Source organism: Pinus tabuliformis, chromosome 8 (genome assembly GCF_031772625.1).
Source record: "Pinus tabuliformis cultivar Carrire ecotype Pingquan chromosome 8, CPIR1, whole genome shotgun sequence".
NCBI lineage: Eukaryota > Viridiplantae > Streptophyta > Pinopsida > Pinales > Pinaceae > Pinus > Pinus tabuliformis.
In genome coordinates, this window is record NC_142294.1 from 2,040,683,017 (window position 1) to 2,040,703,317 (window position 20,301).

A 20,301-nucleotide genomic window follows, 5' to 3' on the forward strand; every position below is an offset into this window, starting at 1 on the left:
AAGATTAATATTTAGATTGAGTAGTAGGTTTTGGCTAAATATTTATAATGATGAAAATACTACCACTATTATAATGTTATGATAATGATCTAATAAGATGTAGTATAATATTTTTATAAAACTTATTAAATAAACCAAGAATGTATTAAATGGAATTATAAAATATTAATATTTTTACTCTAATTCGTTGAATATATTATTATAATTAAATAATTTTAACCTACCTAATCTAGCCGTTTCTTAATCAATTATGGCCTTGGTCCAATCGAGTCTAATATAGCCATTTTTCCAGTCTAACTGTTGGAAGATCTGCCATCCCTATTTAACATGTAGCCATGATCTGATTTTTTAAACTGGTCTTGACGATGAACCACACTCGTTGGTTCGAAACACGTCGACAAAGATTTTCTAATGTGATTTTTTCGAAAATATTTCTAAAAATTCAGAATTAGATCCCTCTAAAAGCTCGAATCATAGTGGAAACTAGTCTAAGGTGGCAGCAAGACAGAAGCTCGGATCATAGTAAGTCTAAGTTGGTAGCAAGCCTAAAGTTCAGATCACCGTGGGAGTAATCTCAGTGAAGAAGTTCAGATCTATGAAGTATATATATTCACAGTGAAAATAATCATAGTATAGATGCTGCTCTCGGTGTTATATCAAGTGCAAGTAAGGCATCATTGATGACAACTCGTTGTTGGGAATACTATTGTGATAAGGTATTATCTCCATGATAAGGGCTCATGAAGGAAACATAGTTTTCAAGATAGTAATGAAGATCTTGGTATCAAGACTATGATGAAGATTTCGGTGGAAGAGGAATCAAGAAGAGGACTCTCAAGAGAACGCGTGTCTTGGTCTTGGAGTGGCTACTAGGTCAAGGGTCTTGGTCGTGGTATTCATTAATTGGAATCTCTATAAGAAGAATTTGTGTGGGTTTTCCTCTCAAAGAGTGAGAGGTTTTGGCCTTGGCTCATAGCCTACATGTTGTGTCTCTTGTAGAAGATCCAAATCTAATCAAGTAAAAAGCATTCACAAGCAGTCACTAATGGAGGAGAGATCACATAATACTAATGCCCTAGATTTCTTAACATAGCAGATAGGTGATTTCTCTATGATAGATAACTGCTTGTGAATGTTTGTTACCTCTTAGATTAGGATCTTCTTTTACTTATGTTAGTATAGTGTTCTTCTTCATCAAACAATTACCAATGCTTAAACCATAAAGCGACAAGAGACGCACAATGTAGGCTATCAACCAGGGCCAAAACCTCTACCAATTGAGAGGAAAACCCAACCGAATTCCTTTTTTATAGAGACTTCAATTGACAAATACCAAGACCTAGACCCTTGACCTAATTGCCTCCCCAAGACCAAGTCATAAAGCTACTTGCTTCTCCTTCCTTCTCGGTTATCCTTTAGATCTTGGCTTATAAGATAAGACCTGCAACCCTCAACTTCTTTTGAAAACCTAGTTGCAACATGTGTGACCAACGTCTACATTTTGTTACTACTTCGCTTGGAGAGGGGACCTTCTAATGACTTCTCCTTAATTCAACTTGATGACTTCTCCTTTGATTCATATTCACAAGTGATATTACTGGCCTCGACTCTTCTAGAAATATTCTTGGTTTCTTCTGCAACAAATGCTGCCTCCTTTCTTCGCACGGGTGACAATAAATAGCCCAAAAACAGTCCCAAAACACTTCACTTGTCCTTGCCTTCTCTTCGTTGGTTATATGGCTCCTTTTCTAGTGATTTTGCACTTCTCTTTATTTCAGACCTTGACCGAAATTCTTGCTTCTGAAATGAGGCCAACCTACCTATTTATAGCTGTTTTCCCATCAAATAAGTCGACATGAGTTGAGGGTGAGACGACATGTCTTTTGGTGCAACTTCATTATTCCACCTTGAAGCCGACTTGAAGGAGATTCTTTAGCTTGGCCTTGGAGGGCCTTTTTATTCTTTTAATGACTCATACAAATATGTAACATGCCCAAGAAGGGTTCTTCATACATGACATTGAGTCAATTTAACTTTATGACAAATCCTAAGGTCTCATAATGGGAGCCTCACCTAAAAATAAAATTCCTTGCTCATGAAACTCGTGAGACAAGCATTACATTAATAATTTTATTTTTCTTCTTTGCATCAATTACATAAAATCATATTTACACGTCATTATGAAGACCAAACCTAGTTACACTTTTCAACATGGTTTGGGCTGGAAAACATTTCACTGAGGTTGATGCAGATAAAAGAAAGAGAAAAGCAAAGAAAGCCACAACAATAGAATAGAAAAATGCAAAGGATGGCTAGGACAAAAATTAGCCCTTGGGCAGAAGCTTAGCATGAGCTCTACCCCTCTCATTGTCCATCACCCGATTTTTGCAGCACTTTATGCTCCATACATAGTAAGGAACCCCTGAACAATCCCAACTCTGATGAGCAATACACCATCTCAAGGGGTTATAAATTTTAAATCTCTCAAATGCAAGCTTGGGCTCTTGAGCTATGTGCCATATCAAAGTATTATCATAAAAAAAGAAAAGGTGCAGCAGAGGGGAAAAAAGAAAAGGTGCAGCAGAGGGGTGGAAAAAGTAGGGCGAGGAAAGGGGTAACTCATGCCTCAACGATTTCTCTCCTTACTTCTATACACCCAGGATGTTGGACCACCATTAGCTAGTCACTTTTGGAATAAGGAATTATTTTGGGGGTGGAGCGGGGGGGGGGGGGGGTGAATCAGTAATTAATGCTAATTTTAACTTTTAATCCCAATTCTTATTTTCTCTTTTAACTTGGCAATCACTCATGTGAGCATTCACAACTAAATACATAAGCAACAATGTAAATCATTCACATGAACACACATCATCAATATGAGCAACATACACATATGGACACAAATATTTAACGTGGAAACCCAAAAGGGAAAAACCACCAATCTATTTGTTATTATGATGTAATCTGAGCTCCTACTTAATTACATCAATTTGTTTGTGAGCACCCACTCACAGGAGGCCCCAACCCCCTTCAAATTAGCAAGCCACAACTTGCTAAGAGGCTCCAACCTCTTATAAATGCAGGCCACAACCTGCTTCAACCAACTGTCCTATTTTTCATACAATTTTTAAACTAAGAACAATGGCCTACCTAGATTACACAAATGCATAAAGAACTTGGTCTACTGTCTCTTATAGCTCCTCTGCACACCTAGCTCTATTGCGCTCTCTGTTCTTCACCACTTTAGCATTAGCTCGACAATTCAACAACAATGGCTCATAGTGCACACAACTTACACACACACACACACACACACACACACACTTAACTCATCCCACAAAACAGTGAGCACATTCTTCTCTCAACCTTCTCTTCTGCACAAACACACTCTCCCTCACAGACCAAAGCGCAACTACTCTACTCACAACAATACCATTTCGCATTCTAACTCAATGTTCCCTTAATTTTGTTCCTCTGCGTTAGCTCATTCACATAATTTGAGAACATACATTAATTACATCAGAGCAGTGTTGATAATATCGGTATCGGGAAAATATCGGCGAGGGTCCGGAAAATATCTTATCGGAAATATCGGCGAAAATATCGGCAAAATATCGGCAAATATCGGCAAGCATAAAAAATGCATAATATATTCATTTTTTTTCAGATTTCTAAACATATAAAGCAATAACAACATGAACTAAACACATTGGCACATAAATATGAAGAAGGCATTGATATATATGATGTCAAATAGAAATGATACATCAAACTTCAAAGGCGATACCAAATCCTGCTGATCCCTGATAATTGTCCAATCAAGGACTCAAACAAAATAACATCACATATCCTGCTGATCCCTGATAGTGATAATTGTCCAATCAAGGACTCAAACAAAACAACATCACATATATAAAACTTTAAAAGTATTTCATCATCATGAGTTATAAACTTATATGTAGCAAAAGTTGCAAAACAAATAAAACTAGCAGCTATCTATCTGAGACCATTGGCCTCTCCCTAGCAGCTTTCTTTCTGTCTTGTTCAGCAATTGCTTCACGAGCTTTTTGTATAACCTCTGCACTAGAAACCATACAAGGCATCACATCTGCATCATATGCAGAGAGTTTAGCCAGATGGTATTTCACTCGTGTAATCCCTCCTGACATCTTGGTCCCACACAAGTTGCATGATATATATGCCTGATTTGCCCCACCAACAGCCTCCCCATACTCCCAAAATGGGTCCAAGGCTTTTGGCATATTTGACATTTGTAGTGCACTAATTCAAACCTAGGGCACAAAAAAAACAAAAAATTGGCATTAAATGAGTATAACTATACAGTGCCCAGCAAACACTCAAGAAACTATTTTAATTTTTAAAGCAACATCTTCATGTTCAGAATTTAAACAACAAAAGCAAGCATAAAAAATGCATAGTATATTCATTTTTTTCAGATTTTTAAACATATAAAGCAATAACAACATGAAATAAACACATTGGCACATAAATATGAAGAAAACACTGATATATATGATGTCAAATAGAAATGATATATCAAAGGCGATACCAAATCGTGCTAATCCCTGATAATTGTCCATTCAAGGACTCAAATGTGGAGAACCAATACAAAATAACATCGCATATAATAATAAAAGTATCTCATCATCATGAGTTACATGTAGCATAACAAATAAAACTAGCAGCTATCTATCTACTGCCCTCTCCCCCTTTTACGGGAAAACATGATGGGCTGTTTGCCAGGCCTGCCCCTAGTAGTAGAAGACCCTGACACTGCCTCTGCACCTAATGTCAAATAATGAGTGATAGGCATGGAGCTATGCTCTCCTATATCTATAGCAGATGGTGTTGATGCTGATGCTCCCGCAGTGCCCTCCTCCTCCTGCTCCTCCTGCTCCTCCTCTAAGTGCTGCTGCTCCTCTGACTCCGAGTCCTCCTCTTGCTACCCCTGCTCTAATGGATCATCTGCCACTGGCTCTAACCATGAAGGTGACTCCTCCAATATGGGCTCCTGAGACTCCACCCTCCACGGAGACAATACATCAATATTGTCTAAGGAAATGGCATCTGGATCCACTGGTGATTCTATTTGCCTCACTCGAAGTCGGATGTTGTAATGCACATACACCAAATCGTTGAGGCGTGCGAACTCCAACCTGTAAGAGTGTCAAAAAAAGTAATGAGTCTTGACTCTTGACTCTTGACACTTGAAGGTCATAAATTAAAAATTAAAAATTACAATAAGTGTAATTGCTCAACTGAAGGCTTGAGTTCAAAGTTATACCTGTTGCGCTTTTTGGCGTGTATTTTCTCAAATACACTCCAATTGCGCTCACACCCTGAAGAGCTACATGTTTGACTCAAGATTCGTATAGCCAAATTTTGCAAATTTGGTACCCTTGCACCATAGCTTCGTCACCAAAGATCTACAACAAAATAATGAAATAAAAAATTCAAAAACTTAAAAGTTAAAAGTTAAAAGTTAAAACATAATTAAATTCAAATTTCTAATTTCTAATGAGTGATGACTTGTCACTTACGTGGCATGAAGAGGGCCCTTTCCTTAATGGCATCATCAAAGCCAAATAGGCCAACACAATCCTGATAACTATGTATCTCGCGGCTGATTTTGCTACGAAGCTCAGAATCAGGTACCATCCTCTGAATACAGGAATGGAGCCCTTCCATCACCTCGCCATCAAAACGAAATTTGCATTTGTATGCAAATGCAGGGTTGAGGAAGAGTGTTGCTGCATGAATGGGTCGATGAAGCATCCCTGTCCACCGACTATCGATCACATCCCATAACATCATCTGCCTATTAAGGCCAGCAGAACCCTTGTCTGCATAATAGGAACGAATGGCCTCCTTGGCCCTATCCATGCCCTCATACAAATAAGGCATTGCAGGCTTCTCTCCATCCACCAATCTAACAACCTTTACTATAGGTTCGCTAACTGCACATGCTTCTTGTACTCCACGCCAAAATGTCTCAGAGTACACCATTTTTTCAATGGCTCTCCCATCAGGTCTCCTGCTGTATCTACAAGCACGCCAATCATCAGACACAAACATTTGCTTCAACTCGAACTGACATCGAAGCAAAGATTGAAGAGTAATAAAGGTTGTGGCAAAACGTGTGATGGCAGGACGCCGCAACTCCTTGTTTCTAGTGAACCTCCTCATAAGGCTAAGAACAAAAGCATGGTTATAAATAAACTTGGGGATGCTCCTAGCCATATCAACTGCCTCCTTGATGAAGGAGAGTTTCCCCATATCCTCAAGCAACAAATCAAGACAATGCGCTGCACATGGAGTCCAGAACAATGTGGGATGCCTCTCCATAAGCATTCTGCTGGCAGACACATAATTAGCTGCATTGTCTGTTACGACTTGCACCACATTCTGCACACCAATCTCCTGAATGAACCCATCTAACAACTCACATATCGTTGCTGCATCTTTGATATGTTCTGATGCATCCAACGATTTAATAAACATGGTACCTTTAGGACAATGTACCAAGAAATTTAGAAGGGTCCTACCCTTCCTATCTGTCCAACCATCAGACATCACTGTGCATCCAGTGACTTCCCATGTCTGTTTCAACTCCGCCAATCTAGAGTTGATGTCTTGTTTTTCTGCTTGAAGAATTGGCCCCCGCAACTCCTCATATGTGGCACTTTTGTACCCTGGGCCCACAACAGCAATAGCATCACACATTGGTTGCCAAAATGGATTGGTTTTTGTGATGCTGAGAGGTAAGTCGCTCCAAAAAATACACCTCCCCATGACTCTATCTGCTTCTTCCTTCTCCTTTTTTTTATAAAGCGATTTTATGCCAGGTTGTGCTCCAGCTCCTGTTCGTGGAACAAAAAATGATGACCTCCCACTAGGGCCAGTAGGGCCACTACCCTGAACATCAAAATCAGGAGAAGATATCCCAAAAGATCTACCTGCACGTTCAACTTTGTTTCTTTCCGCCTCTTCCTTCTTTCTGTCCTTTTCTTCAATTGCCTCAAGAGCTTTTCGTATAAGCTCCGGACTAGAAACTTGACAAATGCCAACATCATGTCCAGTGAGTCTAGCAAGATGGTATTTCAGTCGTGTAACCCCACCTGTCATCTTGTCCCCACACAATTTGCATGAAAGATATGCACGATTTGTCCCACCATCAGGGATCCCATACTCCCAAAATGGGTCCAAGTTTTTTGGCATATTTGTATTTTGTAGTGGGCTAACTCAAAAGGAAACCTACAGCACCAAAAAAAATTTGGAATTAGTAACTTAATAAGTAATATATAATATTATAAGTTTTTATTAAACTTATTATATTTTTAAATTCAAAATTAAATCATATTTTTAAATTTAAATTAAATATAAAAATGAATTTTTTTAATTATTTAATTTTTATTTTGTATTTATAGGAATTTGTGAGTAAGTCTTCATTTTCACTACCATCCCAAGTTGAATTGTCCAGAGAATTTTTAAAGTATTAAATTAATAACAATAATAAAAACAAAATTTTATTTAAAATAAAATAATTCATTTTTAAAATAAAAAATTACAAATACACCTCCAAAATAAATCTATATTTATATTTTTGAGTTAAAGTTTAAAATTTAAATATATAGAGAGCATTAATTTTAATAACAATAATAAAAACAAAATTTTATTTAAAATAAAATAATTCATTTTTAAAATAAAAAATTACAAATACACCTCCAAAATAAATCTATATTTATATTTTTGAGTTAAAGTTTAAAATTTAAATATATAGAGAGCATTAATTTTAACATAAGTCGGTAATAATAATAATAAGATTTATTTAGTTTTGATTATGAATAGGTTCTACTGTCTTTTTCAATGGAGATACTTAGATTTGCAGCGCCACATATGGCGATTGCAGAAGACTTGCAGTGTCTTGACGTCTATTACTACTAACGAATCACGAAAATCCTTTTTTCTCTCGAAATCTTTAGACATGCAGCGTCACAATATCTTTTTTCTGTCGCTATCCATGTTATTTTTTTGCATGGCTATCCAAGTCAATATCCCTTATTTCTGTCCTTGAGATACACAATATTATAAGTTTTTATTAAAGACAACGATTACAGTCTTCGTGGATTCCTGACGGTTATATATATTATATATTATAGTGGTAGCGGTGATTAAAACGAAAACTGGTAGTATTAATTTTTAAACGCATATGGTAGCGGATTGCAGAGACTGTAGGTACTAGGGCCACAGACAGCGTGGTATGAAGTTATGTAATATGTATTATGAAGTTTGAACTTTGAACTATATGCAACATGAACAGAGCATAAATGATAAAACACAGTTGTAAACCAGCGTTTGTATATACACTGCCATACAGTAAACGCAGCGGCACTGAAGAGTGTGAAGACGATGTCGGATTCAATGATTCATACCTTTTAAGTTTTCTTGGCAGCCAAACGGTAAACCCTCCTTCGCAGCACCGACCGGTTCCGTCTCACTCTCCAGCTCGCACGAAAACAAAATGACGGGCATCGAAAACTCAAAAACCTTTTTATAAATCGATAAAACCTAACCTGGCGATATTTACCCTGTTCTCGCGATTTTTGCTAAAATATCGCCGAAATTTCGGAATTCTCGCGAGAAATTGAAAACATGAAAATATCGCGATTTTTCGGGGGCGATATTTCGGCTCAGAGAAAATATCGCGATATTTGCGAATATCGCCGATATTTCGGCGATATTATCAACACTGCATCAGAGCACTCAGAGGAGAAAAAATGCAACATGATATAAAGAGGACTTAATGACACATAATGTCTCTCCTTCACTATCACCTGTACAACTAGATGAGGAAGCCCATGTTGGACTAATGAAAATCACCTACTTCATTAACTGTGATCAACACATTCAATCAGTGCCATGTCATCGACCTTAATTAATTTGTGTAAGTGGCTGAGTTATGTGACCTTCTTGATGCTTTGCAATTAATATTTAAGACAATTATGGTGTTTACAAGTTTTAGCAAAAGTTTTTAACTCTAGCGCGTCGCTAGAAATGGCATAATTGTTGAATATAGTGCATGGGCTCAGATAGCTACTGACCCATTCAAGCCTTTTAAACACACGTTCCATGGAACATATGACCATAGTGCTTATGCCCACAACTCCTAGCAATAAGCCTAAAGGGTCGTAGCTTTCGTAATTAACAATGTTTGGTGTGACGAACCCTTGGTCACATTACACGTGAGAACACCACAAAACCGAATCTTGGGCGCCCTTTCGTCAACTGACAAAACCGTAAATTGCTGCCATCCTCTGATCTGTTACCCCAATGATTCGCAATGGTGCGCATTCGAGATTCTCTAAGGTCAGACTCCTAGGCTTACGTGTCCTGGTGGGTCCCCTTCTTCAAACTTTGTGCCAATCCACAAGCCTCTCGGGAATGCATTTATTGCCACATAGTAGTGTTGGGCCAGCCTTGTTCTTGCCACCATGTCCCGGTGCCTAGTCACCCTGGACATTTTGAACTGTGCTGCAATGAAACTCCCTTAGAGTAACCTCTAAGGTGACGTGTACTGCGGTGCCTGCTAATTTTCCACTTTTCTATGCTTAGTACAATCACTTAGCCCAACTCTTTCTTCAATTAACAATCATTTTTTAAACAAAATTAATCTTCCAATGACAAATAGCAATTGTAGATAGAACAGTAAATCCAATATGCAATAGAAGACAACCAAGAGCAATGACAAGAGACACAAGATTTGGTCAAAGACCAGGGAAAAACCCCACAAGGGGGAAAACCCTTTCAAATTCTTCTTCTATTAGATTGTCATCAAATGTTCAACAGAGAGATACAATGTTCCAATTCAATAATAGTGAGTCAAAGGTCAATAACTTTGACTATCCAACAATTCACTAACCAATTGACTATCCAACTTCACTAACCAATATTCGAGAGATGAGCCCAAAAGTCAAATATGGTCAAGTAAAATCTGCAATTTCTGTCAAAGTCAACAACAGTAAAAGATGCCCTAATCAGTCCTCAAGTCAACGGTTAAACAACCTCCAAATCAATTTGGTCAAAGGTCAAAATATTTGGCCTCGTTTGCTAGTCAAAGTCAAGTCAAAACAGTCCCAAAAGTAGCTTGGTCAAAGGAGAGAGAATATGTGGTCAAACTACTGTCAAAGGTTTGTGGTCAACCCTAATCAAATAGTCCAAAAAAGTTTGTTTCCTCCACATAAAAAGTCAAAGGTTTGTGGTCAACCCTAATCAAATAGTCCAAAAAAGTTTGTTTCCTCCACATAAAAACTCGACCTCCAAAAATTAAGGATGACGATTGTGCCATGAGTGCTCATGTACCTCTAGAGAAGAGGTGGGGAAACATCGAGCTGTAGTCAAGAAGACTAGGGGCGATGAGGGGCAGGATTCTTGAGGTACCCAAACTCTTGGATTATACCTTGCTACGGGAGCCCCGAAGAGAGAGTAACAGGACTGGTAGATATAGGTAGAAATAGATGCGGATGAAGCGACAGAGAGTGCTACAATGCAGTAGTCCTGAGCAGCGCAGAGCTAGTAGGCTGCAGCAGTGCGAGAGGCACAGAAGAGATTGCAACAGTGCAGGATGGCATAGAGAGGTTTGCAGTAGTGCGAAAAGCAGGGAGTTGTTGCAGCAGCGCAGAGGTAGTAGAGGGATCACTTGATAGTGGTAGAGAGAGCTTCAGCATCGGGAGTGTTTCTAGCCTGACATGGATGTCAGCAGTTGGGTGGATCAGTTACTTACTTCTCAGTAACTGAGTTGCAATGCACTAGTAATTAGCAGTAGCACGATGCAGCATGATGAGAGGGGGTTGCAGTGCAGATGCAGTGTTGGGAGAAAGGACCAACAACAACACGGATGCAGAGGGAGTTGTCATATGAATGCAGCAGTGGCAGTGGCAGGGCCATGGGCAGCAGTACAGGATGCAGTAGTGCAGAGGATGTTGGGCGGGGAGGCCGAGCATCAGCACAGGTACCGGTGCTGTATAATCTGAGTGATGTTCAATGTGGAGTATTACTAGAGCACAGTGCTCGCTAAGAGGGAGTGTTGATTTGGGGTAGCATCAAATGTGCTCTAGCCATGAAAATTGGTGGAGAGGCTAAAGTACATGAGATCTCCAAGACCCAGAAATGGTTTGGGTAGATTCTACCCGGTTTGGGAGATATTAAAATAATTAATATTTTTAGTGGAGTTCCTAAGTCTAAACTTAGGAAAAATAAAATATTAATGGGTATTAATATAAAACTGGGTTAGAAGGTTCCAAAGGAAATGGATCAAGCCAAATCTAATCTTAGCCCTTGATTATAGATGTAATCTCGACCGTTGAAGGACCAATAGGAAAAGTATAAGAGGAGGCTTGAGGGTCAGTAGGAGGATACAAAAGAGTGATCAGTCATTCGATTTGCAAGAGCGGGGTTTGATAAGAAAAGTCGAATAAGTGATCAGTTTGCAGCGAGGGGCAGCGAGTACTAGACAGAGAGGCAGAGATAGTGTTGAGAGACTAGCGCAGAAGCAGAGAGAGGCAGGCGCTGAGCCAGAGGGAGCCACACAAAGCCAGAAGGGACTGCGTAGAGGCCAGAGGGGCCTGCGTCATCCACGCAGAGGGCAGCAGGAGTGACACAGAGGGCCGTAGAGGTTACGCAGTGCCTTAGAGGGTTGACACAGAGGGTTCTGGGTTGACGATGAGGCTAGATGGGCTGACGCTGAGCTTCAGAGGTTGCTGGAGAGGGTTTCATGGAGAAGATTTTCTAAATATCTGCTTCCAAATAGAGAGGTATTACTGCTGGTTATTTTCTCTGTCGGGTGAGCCAGTTTGGCACCTAGTTGTACTCAAGGATAGACTGCATAATAAAATAAACCCTCAGAATTGTTGCACCGGTTTTCCCAAGTTGGGTTTTCTCGGGGATGAGTTGTCTAAAAATAATGATGTCACTTGTGTGTTTGCTATTTATTTCAACTGTTGATCTATAGATGGTTGAGATTGTATTGTGTTTATTTCGATATTTATATGTTTAAATAACTTGTTCGTAATTAACAAGTAGGAGAAATAAACCAGAGAATACAGATCAAAATTTCTAATGGGTAATACTTAGAAATTTCAACAACATCATCGTGTGCCTATGAGATGCTTACGTCATCTGCCACCATCGCTCCTACCTATGCATCCATTTGTGTCTGTCATCCAATTAGAACGCGCCATGAGGCCTAGTGCCATGCCATCTTGCAACGACAAGGGGGTTTGAGGCTTTTGTTTTTCCATGAATTTCTTTATTAAAAATTTGGCCTAACTGGAGTCTTTTTTGGTGCATGATTGGAATATTTTCGTTACTGCGGATCCGTCTCCCCAAAACTTTCTTGTAGAGCACCCTTTGAATCTTCTGTGAAAGAATATCTGATGTGAGTTGTCCGTGGGGTACTCTTCGCCAATTCACACACATCTCTCAACCATCTGGGTGCAACATCCTCCCTTCTCCCTGTCCTTAGAAGTTTGGCCTCGCGCTCCTTTTGGATCTTCCGGGGTCAGACCTCTGGGATGACGTGTCCCTAGTGGGATCTCCCACGCCATCTTACCTGAGCTTCCAATTGGTCTGCCTTTGCGCCTATTGTACACCTTTGTGCTAGCTCACGTTGGGCTCGTCTCGTGTTATACTTTTGATGACTTATGCATGATTCTTTGAGCATTTCTTGGATCATGGAGCACCTTTTTTCCCTCGCCTCACATTTTGAGGGCTTATTAAGCTTATTTGGAGGGTGATGCCATACTATTAGAGCATTTCTTCCACATATGTGGGCTTTTATGGTATATTTGTCTTGTTTTTGATCTTATGAGGTTGGCTTGTCACCTCGGTCTTGAGGAACACTCAAAGTGAACTTATCTTTGGGGTTTTAGTTAATTTTATTTGCACTAAGCCTTCTGGATTTTGTGGTAACAGACCCTTACTGTGTCTATGCCAATCTTGACAGATTGCATGGTGTAACAAGACCATTGGGTTGAACTTGGCTAAAGAATGTAATGCCGGCCTTCTGGATTTTGTGGTAACAGACCCTTACTGTGTCTATGCCAATCTTGACAGATTGCATGGTGTAACAAGACCATTGGGTTGAACTTGGCTAAAGAATGTAATGCCACAATTATTGTAAATGAAATCCAAAGTTTCCCCATCTTGGCAGGATTCGCCAAGAGGATTCTTCCAAAAGATTTTTATGGACTTGGAGTTAGTAGCATAGCTTCATTTTGGTTCAGATATCAATAGATGGTTTATTATTGCCTCTCTTTGATCCCAAAAAATATCATTTATTCTTTACATAGATGCTAGTTACAAGGAGATGACATTTGTGTTATCTCAAAATGGTAAAGTATCTACTTAGAAAAGTAGGAAAATTAATGAAATTAAGTAGATATATTGTATTTTTGACCAAACGCTGCTGCTTGTGGTTCATGCCATCCAAACACGGAAGCATTATATAAATAACAATTTCGATTTAGTTATTGACCAAAAACCTTTGCTCTCGTTTCCCCTTGAAGATGAATTGGAGTCCTCACAATACCATTCAGCTATTGATTCAGATATTCACTTTGATGAGCATAGGACAAAGTTCTGTTACATTCAGCTATTTATTCATATATTCACTTTGATGAGCATAGGACAAAGTTAGTTATTGACCAAAAACCTTTGCTCTCATTTCCCCTTGAAGATGAATTGGAGTCCTGACAATACCATTCAGCTATTCATTCAGATATTCACTTTGATGAGCATAGGACAAAGTTCTGTTACATTCAGCTGTTCAGTCATATATTCAATTTGATGAGCATAGGACAAAGTTATGTTACAAAGATAGAGGAGAAAGTGGACTAGTTAATGCCTTATCCAGCCATGTATATAATTAGCTAGAACTAACTTAATAATTTTGGGGGAGAATATATGTAAGTTAGGGCAAGGAAAGATTATATTTACTCCTAAATTTTTGGGTTACATATTAACATTATACATTTTGGGCACATATTAACATAGGCATAAAGTTGATTACTAAAAAAAGGTAAGATGCACTATCATGCTTTTACACATATTTTCGAGATTAAAAATATTTAATGATTTCACATTCCTCTTTATTTTAACTTTTTAATTGAATTGTTCTTTTATGGAAAGTATAATATAACCATATCTGCTAGTCTTTTGTTAAATGGAGGCACTAAGCTCACCTCCTTAAAAATGTTGTTTTTCTTGTGGATATACTTATTTTTAATGGAACATATTATAGAAACATGATATTGTAGGTTTGAAGTTTTGGCAATAATGGTAAATGGATATCATCATCTTCAATGTTTATTTTAGGTTGTTTCAACTTTCAACTACAATGGTAAATTAAAGTTTATATTAGACGTACCCTGTCTAGTGAAGCTTTAAGTACCACTTAGATGTTAATAATTTCCTAGGCCTGGTCACTTATAGTTGTACTCCAATATGTATGCTCACAATGCTTTTCAAATGTTTATATCCATTTATTTGTTAGATAAATGGTAAATGGAGATCATCATCTTCAAAGTTTATGTTAGGCTGTTTCGACTACAATGGTAAATGGATATCATCATCTTTAAAGTTTATATTAGACTTACCCCGCCTAGTGAAGCTTTAAGTATCACTTAGATGTTAATAATTTCCTAGGCCTAGTCACTTATAGTTGTACTCCAATATGTATGGTCACAATGCTTTTCAAATGTGAATATCCATTTATTTGTTAGATAATACTAATATGTTGTTGTAGGTTCTAGTTGTATGTGGAGATATCCATTTATTTGTTAGATAATACTAATATGTTGTTGTAGGTTCAAGTTGTATGTGGAGGCTCATATCGACGTGGAAAAGCATTTTGTGGAGACATGGACTTTGTTATCACACACTCAGATGGTACAAGGTATAATCATTTGTCCCAATTTAAGAATTGATATTAGCTATGCAAATGGGAGAAGCTTAAAGAAGGATGTGTTTGTAGATTGCCTTGTACTAACCCCTAGTTCATTTTGCATGTGGCTTGTTGTTTGGATTGAAATCTCATAGCGTTTTAGGTTTGTTGTCCTTATATATGCTTTGATGGTATCTAATAGTCTTGTGATAAACCATTTGATCTTTTCTTTTTTTGTGATATCAAATCCAAGTCGTTCATTATTGTAACTTGGGTAGGTACTTCTGCACACGCCTAAGTGTTTAGGCGTGAAAAAGTCACCCATAGATCTCCTTAGACACTTGCTCTGGTGTGAGCAAGTTGTTATGTAACTTAGCCTATGTCTAATTTAGGAAAATCACATAATTAGTATGTTGGTTTCTTGAGCTAAAGTAAACTTAGTAAAATATTAATTATTTTAGTGATTATGTTTTAGTCTCAACGCTTGATCTCAAGTGAGGCAAGATCTAATCTCAGTCACTTTGAAGATTAGGGTTAGGGATTTAACTCAAAGTAAATTTATAAAGGCAGGGCTAAGGAGAAAGACAAAGTACACCATACAACAACACAAGATTGAGGGAGACATCTGAGTGAGTGTATTGGGTTTGAGGAAGGGGTAGCAAAGAGATCTAGATAAGCCAAGGAGGGTTTGATTGGTTGGATGAGATTCTGATTCAGTTTTTGTACTTGTATTTCCTTAGTTGGGCCATTTTCCTAGGATGGGGGCCCAAGTAAGTTCTGAAAGTTAATGGAGAACTGTGATTCTGTAGAATTTGTTGTGTCACTGTCAATGTTGTTCCAAACAACATGGCGATAATTCTTCAATCTATCATTCTTGGAAGCAAATTGATTCTTTACTTGAAGAATATTCAAATCAGAATCCCCCTTGTTCCTAAGAAAATAAATCCTCAAGTCTTTTGCCAATACAAGACCCAACAACAAGGCCTCATACTCTGCTACATTGTTGGTTGCATGAAATTCTAGTCTATAGGAAAACTTGAAAACATGACCAAGGGTGAGGTAAGGACAATTCCCACACCATTACCAACTTTGAATGGGCACCATCAAAATTCTTGTGCCAAATCCAAACCTTCTTAATTTCAAGTTTCTCCTCTAAAGGAGCAATATAGTTAGCCAAGATGGCATAATTCCCTAAGTCATCAGATTCATAAACAAGTTCATTATAAGGCTTCTTGGGGTTCTCCAGAGTCCACATGATACTTTCTCTCCAACTCTCTATCCAACCTAACCATGATGCCCTCACTATTAGGGATGGTAACACAACTTAAATCCATTTGTAAATTCCCCCTATATCAACTCCCCACTTTCTAGACAACAAAATACCACATGTTGTTGAGAAATATAGGGCAACTAGATTAGGTGTGATTTCTCTTAAACTTGATCACTGCTTGTGATGTTCTTTACTTCAATTTGTAGTGTTTACAATTAACTTCTTCTCTTGATTATTATGGTGTTCTTATCAGCAAACAACTATAAAAAAATGAAGATTAATAGTACAAATGGGCACAAGATATAGGTTGCTAGCTAGGGCCAAAACCTCTCCTAGAGAGGAAAACCCGCAAGAAATTCTTCTCTTCTTATAGAATCTTCTAACGATGAATTCCAAGACCTTATAGACCCAAGACTGAGACCCCTCCAAGACCAAGTCAACCTTCCTTTAGTGAGCTTCCTTTCACAAAATTCAACAGTAGTCAAACAACTTCAAACTTCAGATTTTGGCCTCTATTTCAGAATTCGACTTCTGCTTCAGATCTTCAACTTTCCTGCCCTCCTACAACATCTACAACTTCACACATGTGGGTGATAGAGGTTGATTTAGATCTTATCTCTTCTTCGTTTGGCTTGATGTTCTTTCCTTAGATATTCGAGTTTCGATCTTAAAACTTGATCTTCTAGCATCGGTGTTTTGACTTCTTAATGGAGAACTTCTATGTGATCTTGTAGCTGCGGAAACCTTAACATCTTGAGGCATACTCTTTACTACATCATTGAATCTTTTGTTAAAATCCTCAGTTTCATTCTCATTCTTCTTGATATGGCTAATGGCATTAATCAAGTTCCTATCTTCTTCCTTTTCTCCATATTTGTCTAAAAAGACACTAATGATGGCTTGCAATGAGTCATATGAGTTAGTAGGATGCTTAGTGAACCAATTAAGAGCATCCACTTCTAAGGAGAGGACAAAGAGCCTCATCTTTACATCCTCATAGTTAGCACCATTACACCACTTAGCGATGCAAACATTGAAATTCTTTATGTGCGATGCAACACTAATGACATTGTTACCTTGAAAAGAAGGGAACTTCTCAATAGCCTTGTTAGGGATATTGTGTGGATAGCCATTAATGTTAGTAAAGTTACAAGGACCAAAAAGATCATTCATGATGTGTTGTTCTACTTGTCCTTGAAAAAGCAAATGGATATAAAAAATAACCTCTTGCCCAAGATTAGCAAGAAGTCTACTAGAAGAGAGTCTATTTAACCTTACTCTAAAAACCCTTTCAGGCTCAAGAGTGGGGCTAACTAGGCCACATGGATTTCTCCTAGTAGAAACTCTTGTAGAATTTGAGCCTAGTGGTGCGCCAGTTGAGCAGGAATATAACTCTAAAATTCCAATATGCAAAACCCAAAAGTTAGTCGCATTCCAGGTACAAGAGGACTTCTCCTCGGCAACAACACCAAAAAATGTTTCTGCCTTGCTTGCACACCTAGGTTAGTGTGGGAAAAATCCTCAACCCCACAAGGTGTGATCTTGGTGGCAAACTAAGAGAAGGGGCTGTCACCTAATCCTAACTCTCTCGTTAAAGCTCTCTCCTAGTTAAGCTAAGGGGAGTGGTCCTTAATGAAGGTTAATGAAGTGAAATGTGAAGTTCTAGGAGACTAAGGTTAATGGAAAACTTATCCAGGATAACTTGATTTCAAGCATTTGAATAAGCAAGTAAATATATATGAGCAATATTCGATGATTCATTCAAAAGGTAAAGAACATAGATCATTTCTTAGAGATGATTGATCTTGATCCCATCCTTGGAGATGATGTGACCAAGTAACTTCCCTTTCGTCACTCCAAAAATAGATTTCACAGGATTTAGGGAGATTCCATATTCTCTACATCTATTAAAAATCTTCCTTAGATGATCCACATGAGAAACCCCATCTTTAGAAAATACTGTTAGATCATCTTGATATATCTCAATAAATTTTCTGATTAAGCCCTTGAAGGCATAGTCGATGGCCCTTTGAAAGGTTGCTCCAGCATTAGTTAACACAAAAGGCATGCTCAAATATTCAAAAGTACCCCAGGGTGTGGTGAATGTAGTCTTATGTCTATCCTCTTCCTTCACCATGACTTGATTTTATCCCGAAAATCCATCCAATAAAGACAACATCCCTGATCCTGTTATCCTTTGCAATAAAGTTTCCATGTTATGCAAAGGATAATTGTCTTTCTTGTAGGCTAGATTAAGATATCTAAAGTCTACACACAGCTCGATTGACCCATTCTTCTTTCTTATAATAACCAAGTTAGAACACCATGTGGAATGCCTAGTATGAGCAATGATTCCAACTTGTAACATCTTTTGCAACTCTTTTTGCAACAAGGGGTCCAAATTAGGATTAATTTGCCTAAGTTTTTGCCTAAAGGGTTTGGCATTGCCATCCTTAAGAGGGATAGTATGTTCCATAACATCCTCCCTATATCCTTTCAATTCATCATAAGAGAAAGCCAACACATCCCTATATTCATGAAGTAAATCAACCAACCCTTCTCTTTCTTGCTCAGTGGTACCCTTTCCTATCTTGATAATCTTTGGATCATGGGTGGTACCAATGTTTACTTCTATGAAATCCCCTGGGTCAATCTTCTTTTCCTCTTTTCTCTTTACAACATCATGTCTATCAAACATTTGCTCCATGGCTACACGATCCCTAAGAGTGAGATTTGACACCTCTTTACACATTTACATCCTTCTTCCTTGTAGCCAACTTTAAAATCTGTGAATTCCTCCACATTGTTTAAAAATAGAATCACTTGACTCTCATCATTAAAAATTTGCCAATGCTCAACATTATCAAGAAACAATGGTCTAAAAATTACATCCATCCTTACCTTATCATCCGTTCTCTGCAAGCTGCAAAGTAGATGCAGACACTGCTGGCTCGTCAACTTGCTGATTCTTTTCTCTAGGAATTGTTTTGAGATCCAATGCATCAAAATATTCCATGTTATCCTGGACTGCATTGCGATACTTCTTCAACGTATCATTCTTACAAGCAAATTGATTTTTTACTTGAAGAATAATCAAATCAGAATCCCCCTTGATACTAAGCAATTTAATCCTCAAGTCTTTTGCCAACTTAAGACCCAACAACAAAGCTTCACACTCCACTACATTATTGGTTGGATCAAATTCTAGTCTATAGGCAAACTTGAATACATGACCAAGGGTCGAGGTAAGGATAATTTCTACACCCTTACCAAATTTTGAATGAGCCCCATCAAAGTTCCTATGCTAAATCCAATCCTTCTTACTTTCCACTTTCTCCTCAAAAGGACCAATAGAGTTAGCCACGATAGCATAATTACCCAAGTCATCAGATTCATATAGAATCTCATCATAAGGCTTCTTTGGGTTTTCCACATGATACTTTCTCTCCAACTCTCTATCCAATCTAACCACGATGCCCTCACTATTAGGGATGGTAGCATAACTTAAATCCATTTGCAAACTACCCCCAAAACCAACTCCTCACTTCCTAGACAACAGCATACCCCAAGCATCAGAGACATCAATCACCACAATATCCATGGTGATCATTATATCAGGGTGCACTGGCATGCGGACTTGAAGATCCTTTATTAAACCACAACCTTCAATAATCTTAGAATCCTCAAGTTCAACTAATGCATAACCTTCTTGGTCATGACACAAGATGATGCCCCATAATCAAACATACAATTATGCAAAAGTAACCCATTGACCAATAAAGTAATAAAGAATTGTTGTTGGTCCTTCTCACCTCTACGCGTCTCACTACTTTGCAAGATGATAGGGGCATCTTCAAATCCGTCCATAAAATTTTTTGACATCTACTTTCCATGAGGTGTGTCAAGGGCTTTCAACAACTTCGACTTTTGAGAGGGAATATTTAGGATTTCAGTCATAGGTACTAAAATATTTGCATTATTTATCCAACCTCCCAAGTCGATATTTAACCCAGATGTACGTGGAGTGAAAGATTTAGGGGCATTTTGTTTTTTCTTTTGCTCCTTGCCCTTT

At 38.2% G+C, this 20,301-nt stretch overlaps 1 protein-coding gene across 7 annotated transcripts in view; it reads left to right on the plus strand.

Moving 5' to 3' along the window:
* POL{LAMBDA} (DNA polymerase lambda (POLL)) overlaps positions 1-20,301 on the plus strand; it is a 364,299-nt gene that overhangs the window by 150,366 nt on the left and 193,632 nt on the right. For all 7 annotated transcript variants that reach the window (XM_089374948.1, XM_089374949.1, XM_089374947.1 and 4 more), the window contains one exon: positions 14,883-14,971. In XM_089374948.1, coding sequence (XP_089231074.1) covers positions 14,883-14,971 — 89 coding nt within the window. The remainder of the gene's footprint in view (positions 1-14,882; positions 14,972-20,301) is intronic.